At 45.6% G+C, this 20,925-nt stretch overlaps 1 protein-coding gene across 2 annotated transcripts in view; it reads right to left on the reverse strand.

Moving 5' to 3' along the window:
* Positions 1 to 2,682: 2,682 nt before the first annotated feature.
* PDCD1 (programmed cell death 1) overlaps positions 2,683 to 20,925 on the reverse strand; it is a 161,861-nt gene continuing 143,618 nt past the window's right edge. For both annotated transcript variants that reach the window (XM_069617485.1, XM_069617486.1), the window contains one exon: positions 2,683 to 14,397. In XM_069617485.1, coding sequence (XP_069473586.1) covers positions 14,203 to 14,397 — 195 coding nt within the window. In that variant the 3' untranslated portion in view covers positions 2,683 to 14,202. The remainder of the gene's footprint in view (positions 14,398 to 20,925) is intronic.

A 20,925-nucleotide genomic window follows, 5' to 3' on the forward strand; every position in this document is an offset into this window, starting at 1 on the left:
GTATCAATATTTGCTGGATTTGCAGCACAAATTTACAATTGACGCAGATAGGATCCCCGTTTTATGGGCATCGATGCGATCCAATCAAGTTAAGCGTCTGGTCAATATGCTTTTTTCTCTTTTTCTCTAATGATTGATTATCGTAGTATACTGGCACTGGAATAAAAATGTTTTTTATATGCTCCAATATGTTTTTATGCTATTTATTATGATGTAAGGTTGTATTATATATGCTTTATAGATTTATCAGAAATAAACATTATATGATGATGATGACGATGAAAAGCCAAGTCTTACAGGAGTGGGCTGTTCCGCGGTTGCGTCAATTCTAGTACCTGGAACTGAAGGTGAAAAAGGGTTGTGAACAGTATCTGGACACTGTGTACGTTGCGGACATGCGCAGTCGCGCAGTGTAAGGTCGTAGCTTCTTCAGAGTATAAGTGTGTCTGCTGGTTAAAACAAAAGTGGTTGAGCGGGCACTGCTTTTTTTTCTATACTCTTCTGAGTTCTTCTCGTTTAGATTTGCGTAAATAATGAATAATTTGAGGGTGCAGTCCACTAATATGTGCCACCGTGTAAGGCACTATATGTAGTTGAGGAAAGAAAAAGACCAAGGCTAGTTAGCCTTCGGTGTGGGTCGCACACCCTAGATACCCACTTGGGGTTACTTGATATTGTTCCAATTCTTTAGGTAAATAATAACGAACTTCAATTTCTTGTGAATTCTCAAAGTATATGATTTTTAATATCTCCGTAGTTTAGAAAATAATATCCAAGTTTTGGTTTAGCAAATGCGGATAAAAGGCCAATGCATTTCGGACTATCGTCCTGCATCAGGGCCTAGTCTGATAACGCTTATCGTCTACACATCATTTTATAATTGTATTATAAGCATACAAGCATACATTTTAGGCCTTGTCATGTTGAATCATCGAAACAGGGTACCCACATGAAAAGACATTGAGGCCACTGCCCATTGTCTGTTAGGACTGTGTGGTGGAAACCACTACTAAGAGAGGCTGAAGTCAGGCATGTCTCTGAGGCCATGGTTTGGTCCAAACTACAGCCAGTCCAATGGTGGTATTTTGAATAGCACACTATATGTAAAGGGCCTGGAAAGTGAGAAGAAGGGTCATGGCAGAGAGTGGGAGGGGTTCATTTATAAGATTTAATTTCTCAATTAGAAGTGTTGGGTTTTATTTACTTTAAATGTTGCACGTTTTGTGTATTTAATGTTTTATTTATGCTGATGAATAAATGAAATGATGATAATAAGAAAAATGAAAAAGATGCGTTGGTGCTGTATCGACTCATTTACAGAGAGAAAAAGGTGGTCTTTTTTGCATTTTACTGTTTTTTGTAAACAAAAGGAAATGTCTTGCTCTATTGGACAGTAATATCCCCAATGTGTCTGGAGTCTTTTATGAATTTAAGCCTCCTGTTTTGAGTCTTCTGTGTAGATGGTACATTCCATGCGCGGGATACACTCTGTGGCCTATCCTGCTGTTTGTTGGTGAGGCACAGGTGAAAGGGTTCATGGTTTCTCCTTTTGTGGGTTCACATACTGATTGTTACTGCAGGAAGCCATGTCGGTTGTTGTGGGTGTGTGGTCTCTGCCTTGGTGGGGTACTGGGCCTGTGCAGGGGAACCTGACTGGGAGAAATCATCCCTCTTACAGGAGTCAGCTCAGTAGGATGTGAACCCGGTGTGGAGGAGTGGGCCACGCCTACAGCAAGACACAGGGCCTCATTAGGAGGTAGGCGGCCACCGTTCATTACGGGCTGCCCTATTACGAGGACTGCTGCGGGACCCGCTAAGGAACTCCTGGTCAGACCAGGCATCCTTAGCGGGTCCCGCTAGCAGACCAGGATGCTAACAAAGGGCCCGTCATTAACGGGCCCGTTGTTAGCATACTCCCCATTCCCATTGAGCCCTATGGGGGCTCAAATGGGAATAGGGATGTACAGGGTCCAGGTCACGCGTAGGGATTTACCGGGCCCTCCAAGGTCGGAATGGCCCGGTAAGTCCCCTTTTGCGGGACCCGGACCTGGAACCTGGTATGGTTCTAGCGGCATGGCTACCTCCATACTCGTAATGAGGCCCACAGTGCTGTGAGATTGGAGGAATGCCCAAGGGAACTCACAGTGCGATTGGTCTGATTGCTGTGAGGAAGTTGTGGTCCGATTGGTTCATGGGTCTGCAGAGAGTGGCAGATGATTCGTTTGTATGAAAGCTTGGCATGCAGAGGTGATGAAGCGGGTAAAAAAGGATGGTATCTTCCCCAGGGGTTCCTGGTAAGCCTTGAATCTCCGGGGCAATTATAGGTAAACAAAGCGTAACTCGTCAAGGCTGTTTTGTCACACTCCCCTCTTTTTTATATATATATTCTTTTATATGAGTGTTAGGTGGATGCTCACAATGTTATTGGATGGTGCGTTGCATTTTCACAATGTATATACAATGTGCCTAGCTCTTTGCTCATTATTCACGTAGTGTACAGTTGGTTAACATATGAGGTGGCTCAGCTGTCCCTGACTACTGTGGCTATGTATACTTGCCTCCCTGGCTGGGGGTTGCTATCTTGTGTGCTTAATACACTTCTGTTTTCATCAATACTGCAGTGGTCATCTGGTCATATACATGCCTTCATCACAACAATGGGGTACAAAAAAGCTTTTCCAATTCACATAAAACATCTGTTTTATTATTTTGTACCCACAAATATTGTATAAGTCTAATCTTTAAAAACAACACAAATACATATAGTCCATTTATACGCATTAATTGGCCACACATCAGACCATCACACAATATTTATTACATTAGTACCAACATAATACTTTTGTTAGACACATAAATGAGACACTGACATTTTGCAGTATCTTTTTTTTCAATTTCTTTGCTTTGTTGAGGGCCTGCGACTGGAGTGGGCTAAAGAAAATGCGGCGAGGGAGCCATCTCTCCAAGGAGACAGAAGGGGAGTGCGTGAAGAGCTAATCTGTAAGGATCAGTCCTTGGAAGGTGTTCGTTCCCCTGGTCCAGCAAGGAGTGTCGGAGGGGCCAGTGAGGAGTCCCTGACCTTGACATGATGAGACCGCAACATCTACGCTGATCACAACTGGTGAGTTCAAAGGCAGAAGGGAACCCGGTTGGTGAAAGACGCGAAGCACGAGAGATAATTTATAGCAAGCGAAGGACAAGTGTAGGAGGAAAAGATGCGCTGAAGAGAAAGCTTCAACTGTCCATTGTGAACTGTAATGTGCAAAGGAAACCCTGTGAAAAGTGAAGCCTGTTGTGAGAAAAGTGAAATTCATGAGCTTAAGAATATTTGACCAGAGAAAGGATTTGCCTGAGAAAGGGAACCTGGAAAAGCCTTTTACATAAGGATTACAACTCTTTTGAACTTTGCAGAACTTTTTTGACCCCAACTCCCATATAGAATAGGGCAAGTTAGGCATTCATCCTAACCCCTTATCTTAAATAAAGGTTTTCAAAACGGATTCTTTGTGTCTGTGTCTATCTCTCGTCACCATACCAATCTCACAGTTGATACATTATAGATTTGCATATGCGCAGCAAGATATGCCTGATGCAATATAAAACAATGTAGAGGTGTGGGGTGCCTCGTAGTGCGGAAAAGTTGGGCAGCAAGGAACTTCATATGTGCATGTGAGAAAGGAGATTTGCAATGAAAAATCCACTGTGAGGGCACACTGGTCTTTAACATACATGCACAGACATAAATACATGGGGGTCTTTATGGACATGTGCTTTGGGACAGTTGGGGTACATGGGGAACATATAAATCTGTATGCTGCAAGTCCACTGATAAGTTTAGGATTGCGCATGCCCAGAAGCCTGGGTTGGCGAGATGAACGTTGTGTTACGCGGAAAATTAGTTTAGCAAGGTTGGAGGTTGAGGAAGGGCAGTTAGCAGCTGCGATAATATGAGATGGTCAGCTACAGCCAGGCTCTGGTTTTTACAACTTAGTACTATTGCGGGAGATGCAATCTTTTTAAGTACATAGGAGCCTGTAATTCACTGTCAAGGGAAGTCTGGACATCTGGTAGAGCCAGTTCAGGGCTGAATAATAAACCCAGTGTGAAGGGACGCATAAGGGCAGAATGAACAGATGGTTTATGGGTTTCAATCAGGTTCTCAGGTGTGCCCAGAGGCCATGCATGCTGAATTGGTAGTCATATAGATTAGTGTGAAATAGTGACACCAGCGAGTTTGGGCGGATAAGATATTCATCATCATTTCAAAGGGAACTTGTTTATGGTTTCCCCTACCCATATCGTTGACGTGTCCTTGCACAGACCATGTGCATCACGCTCAGGATTAGGGGTCCCTGGCCAGTTGGGATTTGTAATGAATTATGTTTGTTGTGTTAATGTCTAACTATGAGATGACATCATGACCTACCACGGAAAGATCCCAAAAAGGGGTGTGCTGTAAATAAGAGTTTATGCAAAGATATGCTGAAAGGAGATGGTAGTTAACTAACTGTGTCCAATGAGAGTATGGGTTCATCCACACAAGTATTGTCCCGGAGAGTATTATCTAGGGAATTATAATCCAGTAGAGTTTTATCCAGGGGAGTATTATGCAGGAGACTTTTATCCAAGAGAGTATTATCCAGGGGAGAATATTATCCAGGGGAGTATTATCAATGAGAATTGTATTAAGGAGAGTATTATCCAGGGGAATGTTATCCAGGGGAGTATTATCCAGGAGAATTGTATTGAGGAGAGTATTATCCAGGGGAGTGTTATCCAGGAGATTATCCAGGATAGTGTTATCCAGAGGAGTATCGTCTAGGAGAGTTTTATGCAGGAGCGTATTATCCAGGAGAGTATTATCCAGGGGAGTATTACACAGGAGAGTATTATCCAGGAGAGTATTATCCCACCTCTTTGAAATATCCCACCACACATTCATGTTCATTTGTTTCTGTTCTGCCTGAGTGGAAATCTAAAGGCCAATATTTTTCTGAAATGAAGGCTCTGGGTCAATGACTGTTCTCATTGAGCTGCGGGTGGCTGTGGGCGTTTGCGTTTCCATTATTTTTACCCTAGGTGCGGTCCCTCCAGTGTTTTGAGAGGTTGCTGACAAAAAGAGGGTATCTTCCTGCTCAAATATAACTAATGGCAACTAATTGTCAAATTATGTTTTTGCTAGTAATTCCAGTCCTGCTTTTTATTTCGTCTGTGAAATCCATTAAAACGAAATTAATAATACTTGCCACTGTGGAATTAATAAATGTACAGCTTTTTGTTATAACAACTAGGAATGACCAACATTGTGGAGGAGAGGGATGGTGGGTGGGGCAATGGAAGTTGTTTGTTTGCCTTCAGTTATGCATGTCTACACATACTCCAAAATGGCTTCCATTGAGCTGCCCAAATTTGGTCAGTTTCATGGTAGCCATCTTGGAGCGTGAAAAAACAAGCATAACTGCATGCAAATAACTCCCACTGCTGCTCTTGCTATCGGTGGCCTATAGAGAGAAGTAAGTCTTGCCAGCTGCTCATTTCTGCTGAGTGCTCCTTTCACAACCCCAAGTTCGCCTTCCTTCCCCTTTGTGCACCCTACTCCCCAGTTTGCTCCTTTCTCCCCCAGCTACTCCATTAATACCCTATGTGTTTCTCACAAGGTGGGCCATCCCCTTGCATTCTTTTATGGCCCAGGCCTCTTCCCCCGGTAACAGGCTTCAGGCACTGTTCAGAATGGAGATGCCAGAATACCCAACATTAACTATTGAGGATCCGGGCAAGGTTTCCACCACTTTTGTTCTTTCTTCTGTCAGTCTCCCCCCCCCCGTAGCTTCTTCCAATGCTCTTGCCCCCTTTGGGGCAGCTTGGCCACCAGCACTCCCGGCCCCTGTGCTCTTTCTACGCTCCCTCTGATCCCCGGAGAGGCTTTGGCCAACCTGTACACCTTGCATCCCCAGGGCACCTACTTAACCCTAGTATTGCACCTTCCACTCCCTCGTGGGGCGTCTTTGCATGCTCCTGCTACCCCCAGTGCTACCCAATAGGGTTAGTTCATCTGCCCTTACATCCTTCCCAGTGCTTCTTCCAACACAATGCTTCTTCTGTCTGCCCCAAAAGCTCCCTTTGAACCTCATTCTTTCTCAGAACCATCATTGCTTCTTTTGCCTCCATTGCTCCTTCTCCCCCAGTGCTTCTTATCATGGCAAGGTCTTCTGAAACCGCTGAGCCTTTTTCCCCCAATGCACTTGCCCCATACATTTTCCACCAGTGCTCTTGTCCTCCCAGCAGATAATGAAGTACTCAGTGTACATGTAGGGTCCACGGTACACGCCCTGTCCACACTTGATCTTCCCTTTACTCATGTGTTCTTTTTTCCTCGCCCCTTCTCTGCCACGGGATCACTCGATTCCCCCACTTTGGCTCCTTGAAACGCAGCGCATAGACTTTCAGCAAGCCACACGTATTGGCTTGGCCAATGCTTGTTCGCTCCTTCTCTCTTTTTAATCTTACTCTCCTTACTGTTATCAGGCCGGTCTGGCTTCTCGCCAGTTCTTGCTTTTCCTGCATCTGTCTTGGTTTCCTCTTCCCCTTCCTCCAGTCATGCCCCCCTCTTGGAACTTTTGTGCTGTTTGCCCTACTTCTAACTGCCCCTCCCATGTTCACTTCTGCCCACTTCCTGATCTGCTCTAACTGCATTATTGCTTCATTATCGGCTATCCCTGTGTTTTTAGTTTGGGCTATAAGGTGGTGCCTGCAACACCTATAAGCCGAAACTATTGCATTAGAGTACCGATGGGGGGTGGGGGGATATGGCATGTGAGGAGGGACACACAGCCTGTAGGTGTCGTTTGAGGTAATGGGTCTAATTCACAGAAGCGTTTTACAATGGCAAAACCCCATTGGAAAACGCTCTGTGAATTAGGTCCTATATGTCCAGCCCTTGCCTGCCCATGGCCATGCTAATCCCTATGGCCATTCCCACCTATTCCTGCTCCACCCCGCCCAAAACACCTCCTCGTGGGAACTATTTGAGCTCGTTTTAATGAAGCCTTACCCTCAAACATTGCACTCAAAGTGTCTGCCAGTGTTTGTTCAAAGCAGCCTTCTGAGAGTTAATGACTGAATTGGAGTTGTAAACATGCTACTGGTGTAATAAAAATGCCTTAACAGGCCTGGCTTCAGCCACTCGAGTTATAAGCACAATGCGTGTCCTTCACTGAAGTACTGATAAAACCGAGCATTGGAAAGCCAACAGTTTTGACTTGTGTATAAGTATTAAGCTTTTGCCACGAGCTGCTATCATATGCCCATGTACTCGCACCATTTTGCACCTACTACCATCAATGGGCAGTTAATACCACTACGGCACAGACTGGCAAGTGCCTTTCCGATGCCTACACAAAAGCCCAATCTGTTGGTATTGCCAATGAGTGTTTCTCCATCCATCTTTCTCTCTGTCTGGTGTTCACTTAGTCCCCCTCGTCTCTTCCATTGGCAGTGCTGTTCTCCGTGTTTTTATTCCTCTCCACCCTTGCCTCATTACAACCTTACGCAATGTTTGCAAAATCATGCTATGTTTTCAAATGTATACAAACTTTCTGTGGCTAACATCTAACTCTAACGCCATGCCCCAACCAACAAACACTTGCCCTATTTCAGCATCTCTTCTTGCCACTCAAACCTTGAAATATACCACCTCCTCATTCAGAGCCTGCACCCATTTATCCTTCAAAAACTGCACACACACTGATCAGCAACCCAAAGCCTACTCCTGCTTAAGCCTACCCATGGTTAAGCCCATCAAAGTTTAAGCCTACCAGAGCTTAAACCTACCCATGCGTAATCACTACCCATGCTGAAGCATACCCATGCTTACGTCTACCCATGCTTAATCCTACCCATGCTTAAGCCTACCCATGCTTAAGCACACCAATGCTTAAGCCTACCCATGCTTAAGCCTACCAATGCATAAGCCTACACATGCTTAAGCCTAACAAAGCTTAAGCCTACCAATGTTTAAGCCTACCCATGCTGAAGCCTACCTATACCTGCGTCTACCCACGCTTAATCCTACCCATGCTTAAGCCTACCCATGCTTAAGCATACCAATGCTTAAGCCTACCCATGTTGAAGCCGACCCATACTTAGGACTACCCATGTTTAAACCTAGCAATGCTTAATCCTACCCATGCTTGAGCCTACCAATGCTTAGGCCGACCCACACTTAATCCTAATCAAGCCTAAGCCTACCAATGCTTAAATCTACCCATGCTTAAGCCTACCAATGCTTATGCCAACCCATGCTTAAGCCTACCATATGCTTAAGCCTACCAAATGCTTACGTCTACCCATGCTTAAGCCTACCCAAGCAGGAATGAGGTCTCTGGATTCCTAAGGCCACCAAGCATCTCAACCACCTGGGATATCACCTTGCTGCGCACACATCACCGCACATGCAGACGTCTACCCGCCGGAGAGCGTGCTTTTCAGCTCACCCCTGCATCACCACTTTAGAAGCACACATCACCACAAGCCTAACGTGTAGAAGTTGCCTAGAAGCAGAGAACGGTTCCTCTGCTCTGCACTGCACAACCACTCTCCAATGGAAAACCTTTATCTATTACTGCTGTCCTGCCTACCCCACCACCTGCCCTCTCTCAGGGGTCCCAAAGCAGCAAGAGGCTATCCAAATGTCAGACCGTGTGCTACCTTAGACTGAATATCATACCATAGATTATGGTTAGTTAGTATATCTGCTATGCTAAAATGTCTTATTTCATGAATAGAAATTATTCTCGGGCGCTCTTAAAAATAGGTATTGTAAAGTAGTATTTGTATTAACTAAAATTGTTCTAAAAGTTGCTTTTTTTAAATGCACTTTGTGTAGCTTCTTAAAGAACATAGCAGGAGATATTCCAAGTTTTCCCCTAACATGCATCCGGCTTACATCAGGGGTCGCTTGCTACCCCTGTGGTCTCCCTTGCTACCCATTTCATTTTGGTGAAATGACATCCCTGGCTTTCATGCTTCATTTGCTCTCATAGACTGGATGGGGGTCTCTCATTGTTGCCAATTGCTGGCAGCTTGACTCTAAGTGACAATACTGTTTTGTGGTTGCTTAGGAGGGAAGAAGCAATGTGCTGTCCTAGTCACTCCATGGGGGGGGGCAGGGGTGCTGGTAAATAGGGAGGGATTGGCTGGCATGTGGCAGAACCTGCTGAGCCCCACCTCTCAGAGAAGGGCAACAGGAGATTCCATGATTTCCACATGGGCTAACCCGCCATTGGCAGCCTCCCCAGTCCCGCCCTAGCCCGATACAGGAGCAGAGCAAACACTGGACAAACATCTGACAGTGCACGCTTCAAAAAGGGAATTTCACCATTTCAATGTAACATAACAATATTGTGCTAAAAAAGAGAACTACAGCCAACAAAACTCAGTGGAATATATCCTAGGGGGTAGGATGGCGTATGTCAGGAGTGGCACATGGACTGCATAGCTATCTGCCAGGATGGTCTCCAGCATACACTGTGGGCCAAGCTTGGCTTAATTATTGTTAAACCTGACCTTTTAGATCCACTTGGATGGGTAAGTTCCCTTTGAAGTTTGTAGTCTTGATCACTCTTAATAGCCCAATGTGCTTCAAAAACATTTTATTCTTTTTTTTATTTTTTTATTTGGTTCATTAGAACCCTTTTATCAAAACACATCAAATCCATTTTACATTCTACCACAGTTTCATAAAACTCCCATTAAAATTCCAATCTACATTTCCTATTTGTCTTTTCTTCCTAATCTCCGGTTCGATGGTACTTTATATCAAGGCTCCTTTTACATCATCTGCAAATACTTCTTTTAAAAAATGTATCAGGGCAAATGTGGCCGGAAAGAATTCACTTTGTTGTAGAAAAAGTCAGAGTACGTCAGCTACCTCCAAATATCTTCCCTTAATAATCTGGGCCAAGTATTTAGTTCTTAAGTTTGTAAGTCCTTGGCAAAATAGCGTGATATGCCTCAAATACTCTTCCTCTCCTTCTTTACTGCAGAATCTACAATCTTTCGAGAGGATCTGGCCGTAAAGTTACTGCATTTGCGCAGTTGGATAAATATTCATTTCGAAGCGTAGAAATTGACCTCTATACCAACTGTTAGGAAATGCTGTTAAGTATTTACTCATAAACATTTGACACCCTTTACCTCCAGAAATCCACAGGAGCCACTAATCAAAACATCTGTTGCAAAGATGTACGAGTCATAATTCACAAATGCACAATTGACTGGCAGTGGTGGGCAACCTATGGCCTTCTAGTTATTTTAGCCTACGACTCCCAGGATCCCTCACCATTGCCTTTGCTGCCAAGGGCTTGTGGGAGTTGTAGGCCAAAACAACTGGTAGGCGGCAGTTTGCCCACCACTAAAACAGGAAGTCAGGCAAAAGGGGCGTTGGCAAATTAAGGTCTTTAGAGAGGATTATTCACTTGTCATTTCTCCTTCCTGCCGTCCTAACTGAAATATGATTTTTCATTTGAATCGCAACATGGAGCACTGCGGTCATAAAAGACTGATCCTTCCTTGTAGAGCTAATGTACGGCATCAACAGAATATCTGCTAACAAAATGTAGTTTGGAGCCGCTCTACAGTTGTGGAAGTGTTTTGTGTCTGACATGTCCCCAGCATATGTCCACAAGGCTTTCTGGGGCCTGGGTCCAAAATATCTTCAGCTATCCCTCCGTAAATACCTTCCCTCTTGAGCTCTTCGCTCCTCCTCTTCTAACTCCCTCAGGGTCAGTCGTTTTCAAAGAAAAGACCTGGGGGTATATCTCTGTCTTCAGCTGGGGCCTCCCTCTGGAACAGCCTTCCTGCCACTCTAAAACTTGAAGAAAACCATCTCAGGTTCCGGAAGCACCTCAAGATCTTCCTCTTTGCTTCTGCCTTCGCCCCCCATCTCCCCTGTTGATCTGCTCTCTTGGCACATTGCACTGGTACACCCTCTGTCTCTGGTCCCAGGTTCCTGCTCATCCTGCCACCCTACCGCACTGCCTCCGGGCCACCCCTTGCACTGGGGTTGTATCTGTACCAATACAGCCCCCTCCTTTTTTCCCTCCTGCACTTATCAGACCCACCTGATCTGCTGCCTCAAACCTAGCACTTGGCACTTGGCTGCACTACCACTTTGTGCTGATTTTATTATTTATTTATTTATTTTTGTTATGATTATTTATCCTGTTTCTCCTTTGCTCTGCACTTTCCACTTTCTCCCTCCCCTCCATGCACTTTTCCCCTCCCCCACTCCCATGCAATTGCATGTTCTCAATGTCACTGCACCTAGTAAGATCGTTGTTTCGTTCTCCCCCGTTCCCCTCCCTTGCCTTGTCGCGCTCTGAAACACCTATGTATGAGCGCGATATAAATAAAATAAAATATCATATCATATCATATAAGATTGGACCTGTTAGAGTGGAGATAACATGGGTTTTGTCAAGGATGGAGGTAAGCAGGAGGCAAGTGTCAGCTTGTAGTTTGGGAGTAGGTTGATGATAGTAATCCCTGAATTTGGTGAGAGGTCAAGCTTTAACCAGACAGTTATGAGTAGCTTGGCATTGAAGCACACAGACATAACGGCAGGTGTGTAAGAGGAATCCGGAATGTGCAGGGTTTGATTAAAAATGCAGTACACAAATAACTTGGACATGAAGCCTGGAGGAGAGGTCTGGTGTCGAGTAGTAACTTGAGTGAGCACCCTAGAAGTAATGTGGGCATTAAGCCTGGAGGAGCGGTCTGGTGTCGAGTAGTAACTTGAGTGAGCACCCTAGAAGTAATGTGGGCATTAAGCCTGGAGGAGCGGTCTGGTGTCGAGTAGTAACTTGAGTGAGCACCCTAGAAGTAATGTGGGCATTGAGCCTGGAGGAGCGGTCTCGTGTCGAGTAGTAACTTGAGTGAGCACGCTAGAAGTAATGTGGGCATTAAGCCTGGAGGAGCGGTCTCGTGTCGAGTAGTAACTTGAGTGAGCACGCTAGAAGTAATGTGGGCATTAAGCCTGGAGGAGCGGTCTTGTGTCGAGTAGTAACTTGAGTGAGCACGCTAGAAGTAATGCAGGCATTAAGCCTGGAGGGGAGGTCTCGTGTCGAGTAGTAACTTGAGTGAGCACGCTAGAAGTAATGTGGGCATTAAGCCTGGAGGAGCGGTCTCGTGTCGAGTAGTAACTTGAGTGAGCACCCTAGAAGTAATGTGGGCATTGAGCCTGGAGGAGCGGTCTCGTGTCGAGTAGTAACTTGAGTGAGCACGCTAGAAGTAATGTGGGCATTAAGCCTGGAGGAGCGGTCTCGTGTTGAGTTGTAACTTGAGTGAGCACCCTAGAAGTAATGCGGGCATTAAGCCTGGAGGAGCGGTCTCGTGTCGAGTAGTAACTTGAGTGAGCATGCTAGAAGTAATGTGGGCATTAAGCCTGGAGGGGAGGTCTCATGTTGAGTAGTAACTTGAGTGAGCACACTAGAAGTAATGTGGACGTTAAGCCTGGAGGAGCGGTCTCGTGTTGACTAGTAACTTGAGTGAGCACGCTAGAAGTAATGTGGGCATTAAGCCTGGAGGAGTGTTCTGGTGTTGAGTAGTAACTTGAGTGAGCATGCTAGAAGTAATGTGGACGTTAAGCCTGGAGGAGCGGTCTCGTGTTGACTAGTAACTTGAGTGAGCACGCTAGAAGTAATGTGGGCATTAAGCCTGGAGGAGCGTTCTGGTGTTGAGTAGTAACTTGAGTGAGCATGCTAGAAGTAATGTGGACATTAAGCCTGGAGGAGCGTTCTGGTGTTGACTAGTAACTTGAGTGAGCATGCTAGATGTAATGTGGGCATTAAGCCTGGAGGAGCGGTCTCGTGTCGAGTAGTAACTTGAGTGAGCACCCTAGAAGTAATGTGGATATTAACTCTGGAGGAGCGTTCTGGTGTTGAGTAGTAACTTGAGTGAGCACCCTAGAAGTAATGTGGGCATTAAGCCTGGAGGAGCGGTCTCGTGTCGAGTAGTAACTTGAGTGAGCACGCTAGAAGTAGTGTGGATATTAAGCCTGGAGGAGCGTTCTGGTGTTGAGTAGTAACTTGAGTGAGCACCCTAGAAGTAATGTGGGCATTAAGCCTGGAGGAGTTGTCTCGTGTTGACTAGTAACTTGGGGTATCAAGCCGTTATCAGGTAATATTTTCCCCATATACATGGTCACAGTACACAATGTCGCCGGGAAAGGTTTGTGGCAACATTATATAGGTGACCTTATATATAGGGACATGGGGAGCGGAGGTTGCGGGGGTGTCCCCCGCTCCCCTTGGAAACAAAAGGTTTTGGGGGCTGCAGGAGTGTCCCCCGCATGTTCCATGTAAAAATGTCCCTTTACAAAATGGCAATTTTTCAGCGAATTGTATGCTTGACGACATTTTTGCGGGGACATTATCACATGCAACCAACAAGCCTTGAGGCGCCATCTGGTGTCAACAAGTAACTTGGGGAGAATCCGAATTGGAGGAGCTTTTTGAGGAACTTCACAAACTTCATCATGAAGCACGGAATGGCTGTCTGGTGTTGACTAATTACTGGAGGGATAGGGGGAAAGCTGGGTGATGCTGTTTGATATCAACTAGTAACTAGTAGACAAGGTTACAAACAAAAGCCACGCTACCACATACGATATATTGCCAGGCCTGGACTGTGTTCAGGGTCTTTCTCCGGTTGAGTAAGTTCTCCCTATTGCACAGGGCCATCTGTTTGGTGTTTGTTGAAACGGCTGAGACCCATGTTGTATAAGGAAACTCTAATCCAAACATTGCCCTTCTGCGGCAATACTTCCAGGTCAACAAGCTAAATGGAGTGTAGGTGAACACTGATCGGCAAATTCGGTGCCACCCATCCAAACTCCCAAATTGTACACTACTGAAAAAATTAGACACTTTCATCCCACAAACATTCACTCGCGCTAGCTCACTTCCAAGTAAACCATTGAGAAATGTTTGCAGGAGAGCAGGGACACTGACGAGGCTGAAGTAATACCCAAAGAAAGATGGCCCCCAACTTGAGTCATTTAGGAGAGTAGTCAGTGTAGACAAACATTGCTGTGAGTGGTTCCTTCCGGAAGGACCTGACAATCATCAAAGGAACACACCAAGTCCAGAGCAACCAAGACCCGGCCATTGCTTGAGCCCAACACAAGTGCATTATGGGTGAGGATCACACAGTCTCATCCTTCTTTCCGCTTGAATTCCAGTCACCGGTGGCAGGCATACTTGATGGCAGCATGATGGTCGCGTACTCCACATTGTCAGCGACACTGATTTTGGTATGTCTCGCTGCCTTCCCATCACCATGAAACTCCAAGACGCCATACTCCAAAGTGTAAACAGGAGCGTTCGCGGGTTCTTCCTTCTGCAACGGGAAAAAAGTAGTTCAACGCTTAGTAACAGCATGCAGCCCTTGGCGTAAAGGTCCTTTACACATGTGTAGCATATGTTCAATTTAAAGCTTCATGACCAACCAATGCATCAGAAGTTGTTGCTGCCCTAGACAAAGAGAAGGCTTGCTTGACATTCCTTAAGCATGTGTCAATCAGTTGGGACATTTCAATTAGGCTTCCAAAGCAATAATACATATTTTTGTTCTACAAGCAGTTCATGTATTCTGTAAGCATTGAGTAAACTTCTTAGAAAACGTTCAGTGACCGCTTAGCTAATTTACATTTTTCATGTCCTATACCAGGGTTGTCCAAATCTGGGCCTCGACGGGCGGAAACCTGATGGGTTTTTCATGAGGAAAAATGTGCATACATTTAGAATCATTGTATGTAAATTTATCTCATGAACATTAATGAGGGATATCCTGAAAACCCGGCATGGATCTGGCCCTCAAAACCTGAAGTTGGACAACCCTGCCCTATACTTTCCTGGGCACGGCTGAGTAAATCCTTAAAGAGGGCCCTTTGTTAACCGTTTGGTTGCTTAGTCAATGCTTAAGGAATTCTTTTCATTTTGACTAGGGTGTGTGGCCAACCCTGTGTAATGCCCCTGAAAAACGAGTTGGTACTATGAATGGTAGTTGGACTCAAGGACAATGGTCTGTGGGCCCCCTGACCATGTGGGGTGTATTTTCGGACAGTCTCCCATTTGCACCGTTTGACGTATAGATAAAAAAATACCTGACCCGGGTGCAGGTGGAACTTTGAACAGAAAAGACGTGAACTGTAAAAGTGATTTTGGCTAAAATAAAAACTTCCATGCATAATGTGCTTTTACTTTACTTTGGTTTCTATGGACAAGCATCATTTCCAAAGGGCCTTCGTTTTGTTCAATGGACAGCATTGCTTTCAATGGGATAGAATTTTCCAGGACACTGGGTTAGCTGCTTGGCCCATCCCCAGATCCTATTAACCACACCTTTCAGTTGGGACAGTTGGAAAAGGATACATTGGGGTTTTTCCACTCTCCCTAACCCTATAATGGAGGAGTTTTCCAGGCCCACGTCCCCCATCAGGGAGACACCTCCCCACCTGTGCCTAACTGTGAGATGTCAGTTAAACACCTTCTGGAACCTGTGTTTATTTGTATGAACATTGACAACATAGTCATTTTGTCATTTTAATTTCAGGGATGTTGTTTGAATGTGTATAATTCAGTTGGCACTTTATTTGCAAGTTATTATGTATAGGACTGATGTTTCTACCCCTGTATATGCCGTGTATGAAGAGAGAAAGTAAAACATTTTGAAAATCTTATGTTCTGTGCTTGTTAAGAAAATAAACGCGAATATTTGTTTTGTTGTTGCTGTAAAACAGACATTGCAAAGTAAAGTCAAGGTGAGAAACCTCTTGCTATTTTGTGACCCTGTAGTGAACATAGATAAACACCATATCACCCTGTTCCAGTGTTGTTGCTTGTGCTATTTCATGCAGCCTTGTCACTAAATGCTCTGCTGGTTTTTATTCAAGTGTCCTGTTTTTTGTTTCTGGAATCCAGTGTTCTTTTTTTGCATTCACTGTGACTTGCCTGGAATGTGTATCCTGACCATGGGTCCTGCCTTTGAGTATTTTCATCCCCGTTCCTGTCTGTCTAGGCCAGGCTGGCCTTACCCTATTTTGCCAAGAACTCAGGTAGGGGATCACAAATTGCCCATCTACCGATTCCCTCACCACTAGTTTTGTGGAGCGATGCCACCCTTATTATCCCTGAAACGTCCCGCTGCGACACCCGGAATTAGCTGCGTCTGCACCCATAGGTTCTTTTGTGATCCCGGATTTTGCACACCCTCTTATGCACCAGTGAAAACTGTCTCTGGAGCAGCTTGTTCACAATACACACGAGGGAGGAGATTTGGGCATAGAACAAAGTGCATATGCCACAAAATGGAGACCGCTAAAATAATTTTCTCCACAACAGTACTCTTAAGCCTTCCACAAATTTCAATTTAACTTTAGCGAAAAGTATTTGACAAACTACACTATAGCTACAGAACTCAGGAAGTGTTTGGCGAAATATGTGTTCTCACCAGTGCTTGATAGAACGTTGGAGATTGCAGAATGTGCAACTGGCTTTTTTACGCAAACTGAGGCCTTCTAACTGCCCCCACGCCCTCCTCCACGGAATCAGCACCAAGTGGCTGTCATGGCAGTAACTACTCTACTCAAGTAAGACATGTAACAACACCTCAGTAACCACCTCACTTGGATTGGGTGTTTCTAAAACACACACATCCTCTACAAAGGTCACTGTGTTGAGAATTAATTAACAAATCCCTAATGGATGGATAGCTCCTGGGTTAAGAGCTCCCCTCTGACCTGGGGCAAGGCTACAATTCATCCTTCCGAGGTCGACACATTGAGAACCACAAAATTGGGTAACAATAACAATTACTACGAAAGCACTTAGAAGCAAGAGGAATCCGCCATGAAGTGCTATAAAATTACCTGATTGTTATTGGCCTTCCCAACAAATGCCTTCTATGGATAATGTGACCACAATGGGAATTTAGTTGATAGCATATTAGTGTTACGAGATGCTCACCATGCCCAGGGACTATTCAGCTGTGGGCTGTGATGAATAGCGATGCTAATGGATCGAAACCAAAACTTTGACTAATATCTTGTTCCTAAAATCCTCCCATGCTTAATTCTGATCAACCTTAAACCTGCTACGGAGATGTACTTCAAGCCTTGGTTGTCTTCTGGCGGTATCTAGAGTGCAACAATTGTGTCAAGGTGATGTTCCTTCTCAGCTCTTGCTCCCACCCTCTGGAACTCTCTTCCTTTTGACCTTCTCATCCATCCTTATTCAAGGTGATGTTCCTTTTCAGCTCTTGCTCTCACCCTCTGGAACTCTCATCCTCTTGGACCTTCGCATCTATCCTTATTCAAGGTGATGTTCCTTTTCAGCTCTTGTTCGTACCCTCTGGATCTCTCTTCCTCTTGACCTTCGCATCTATCCTTATTCAAGGTGATGTTCCTTTTCAGCTCTTGTTCCCACCCTCTGGAACTCTCTTCTGCTTGACCTTCGCATCTATCCTTATTCAATTTGATGTTCCTTCTCAGCTCTTGCTCCCACCCTCTGGAACTCTCTTCCTCTTGACCATCGCATCTATTCTTATTCAAGGTGATGTTCCTTTTCAGCTCTTTCTCCCACCCTCTGGAACTCTCTTCCTCTTGACCTTCTCATCTATCCTTATTCAAGGTGATGTTCTTTTTCAGCTCTTGCTCCCACCCTCTGGAACTCTCCTCCTCTTGACCTTTGCATCTATCCTTATTCAAGGTGATGTTCCTTTTCAGCTCTTGTTCCCACCCTCTGGAACTCTCTTCCTCTTGACCTTCGCATCTATCCTTATTCAAGGTGATGTTCCTTTTCAGCTCTTGTTCCCACCCTCTGGAACTCTTCTGCTTGAGCTTCTCATCTATCCTTATTCAATTTGATATTCCTTCTCAGCTCTTGCTCCCACCCTCTGGAACTCTCTTCCTCTTGACCATCGCATCTATCCTTATTCAAGGAGATGTTCCTTTTCAGCTCTTGCTCCCACCCTCTGGAACTCTCTTCCTCTTGACCTTCTCATCTATCCTTATTCAAGGTGATGTTCCTTTTCAGCTCTTGCTCCCACCCTCTGGAACTCTCTTCGTCTTAACCTTCGCATCTATCCTTATTCAAGGTGATGTTCCTTTTCAGCTCTTGCTCCCACCTTCTGGAACTCACTTCCTCTTGACCTTCTCATCTATCCTTATTGAAGGTGATGTTCCTTTTCAGCTCTTGCTCCCACCATCTGGAACTCTCTTCGTCTTAACCTTTGCATCTATCCTTATTCAAGGGATGTTCCTTTTCAGCTCTTGCTCCCACCCTCTGGAACTCTCTTCCTCTTGACCTTCTCATCTATCCTTATTCAAGGTGATGTTCCTTTTCAGCTCTTGCTCCCACCCTCTGGAACTCTCTTCGTCTTAACCTTCGCATCTATCCTTATTCAAGGTGATGTTCCTTTTCAGCTCTTGCTCCCATCCTCTGGAACTCTCTTCCTCTTAATCTTCTCATCTATCCTTATTCAAGGGGATCTTCCTTTTCAGCTCTTGCTCCCACCCTCTGGAACTCTCTTCCTCTTGACCATCGCATCTATCCTTATACAAGGTGATGTTCCTGTTCAGCTCTTGCTCCCAACCTCTGGAACTCTCTTCGTCTTGACCTTCTCATCTATCCTTATTCCACCTTGCCACGTAAACTGGAAGCCTGGCTCTTTCAGAAAGATGTCAATCCATGGTGTACTCTTGTACTCCCTACGCCTTTGTTCTAAGCACCAAGAATCCACCTTTGTGGCATAGGGTGCTCTGGAAATATCAGTCACTGTGTCATGCAGATTCGTTTTTTGTACCTGTACGCCACCTGTTGTCCCCGTCTTCACCAAATCCTCCTGCAGTGGCTTGACAGCTCTTGATTTTACAGCCTACTTTATGTGTCAAGTTGATTGAATCCACGCCTATCTTTTGAAGACCCTGCCCGATCCCACTGCTTTATGCACCCATCAATTCTTCTGAGGATGTCTCAGAATCTGAATTCTCACTTTGTTTCTTGTGCTTATCCCGCTGCTTCTTCTTCCGATGCCATCCATGTCTTGCCTGGTGTCTCCACCTATCTACCTTACTTCTTTATCTCTTTGCTTTGTGTTCTTCTGCGCTTTATATTAGCGTAATAGTCATTTCACCTAAATTATTTAGGTCGTGGAAGTGACATGACACTTACTTTGACCCTCTCCTCAAGACATCACAGAAAGGGTCATCACGTGAACTTCCACTGTAATGACTTGACGAGAAGTGACATCACATAGCCTTGCAGAAGCTACCTAGGCTGAAAACATACATTGCATTCCCCAAAGAGTATGTAATTAGACACCCCAAAGGGTTGCATAGGTGTCACAGTTAACCCTTAAATGATAGCACCAGTTCTGGTAGGCATAATTCCTGGAGCTCAGTTCTTTGCTGGTTCCTGCAGACTGGTAGGGCTGGTGCTCAATAGCGCCTCTATTTCTGCTGCCCCTGTGGGTGCTAGAGGCTTGCTATGGGTGCTAGGCACTCACAGGATAGCTTACCCGAACACTTGAGTATCGGGAGGAGATACGGCAGCCAGGGATACCCCATGGTCACTGTTGGCGACCCAAAACCAGAGGTCGCCGAGCCCAGGCCTCACTTTGCTACGGCTGGGATTTCAGGTGTACCCCTAGATTGCTGCAGTTCTCATCATATATATGCTGTGTGCATTTAGACTTCTCCTGGTCTACTAATCTTCCTATGTTTTGTTTTGCTCCTCAGAGGTCTGTCTGGGACCTCCATCTTTCTCTCATTTCCTGATTTCTCTTGCCCTTGTTATTTCATCTCGCGCCTTTACACAAGGTTACCAGATATCTCCTGTAATCGGGCTCACAGTGCCCCAGGCCTGTGCGTTCATATCTTCACCAGCTGAATTCTGGGAGTCGCAGTCATGGGTCAGTTCAGTTGAATAAAATGGACTACAGTCAAAGTAAAGCCTAGGAGTGGCATACGGTGGCCTCGCTGGAACAGATCTGTTTGCTAAGCTTATGCTAAATAAATAAGGTATGTTAGGCGCACACACACCCACACACACACACACACACACACAGACCCTCTTTGTGTGCTCTCATGGCCGGCACTCTGCTCCTCACACACACACACAGATCCTCTGTGTGTGCTCTCATGGCCGGCACTCTGCTCCTCACACACACACACAGATCCTCTGTGTGTGCTCTCATGGCCGGCACTCTGCTCCTCACACACACACACAGATCCTCTGTGTGTGCTCTCATGGCCGGCACTCTGCTCCTCACACACACACACAGATCCTCTGTGTGTGCTCTCATGGCCGGCACTCTGCTCCTCACACACACACACAGATCCTCTGTGTGTGCTCTCATGGCCGGCACTCTGCTCCTCACACACACACACAGATCCTCTGTGTGTGCTCTCATGGCCGGCACTCTGCTCCTCACACACACACACAGATCCTCTGTGTGTGCTCTCATGGCCGGCACTCTGCTCCTCACACACACACACAGATCCTCTGTGTGTGCTCTCATGGCCGGCACTCTGCTCCTCACACACACACACAGATCCTCTGTGTGTGCTCTCATGGCCGGCACTCTGCTCCTCACACACACACACAGATCCTCTGTGTGTGCTCTCATGGCCGGCACTCTGCTCCTCACACACACACACAGATCCTCTGTGTGTGCTCTCATGGCCGGCACTCTGCTCCTCACACACACACACAGATCCTCTGTGTGTGCTCGCATGGCCGGCACTCTGCTCCTCACACACACACACAGATCCTCTGTGTGTGCTCTCATGGCCGGCACTCTGCTCCTCACACACACACACAGATCCTCTGTGTGTGCTCTCATGGCCGGCACTCTGCTCCTCACACA

The sequence above is a fragment of the Ambystoma mexicanum genome, chromosome 10, assembly GCF_040938575.1.
Source record: "Ambystoma mexicanum isolate Mex_15411 chromosome 10, UKY_AmexF1_1, whole genome shotgun sequence".
NCBI lineage: Eukaryota > Metazoa > Chordata > Amphibia > Caudata > Ambystomatidae > Ambystoma > Ambystoma mexicanum.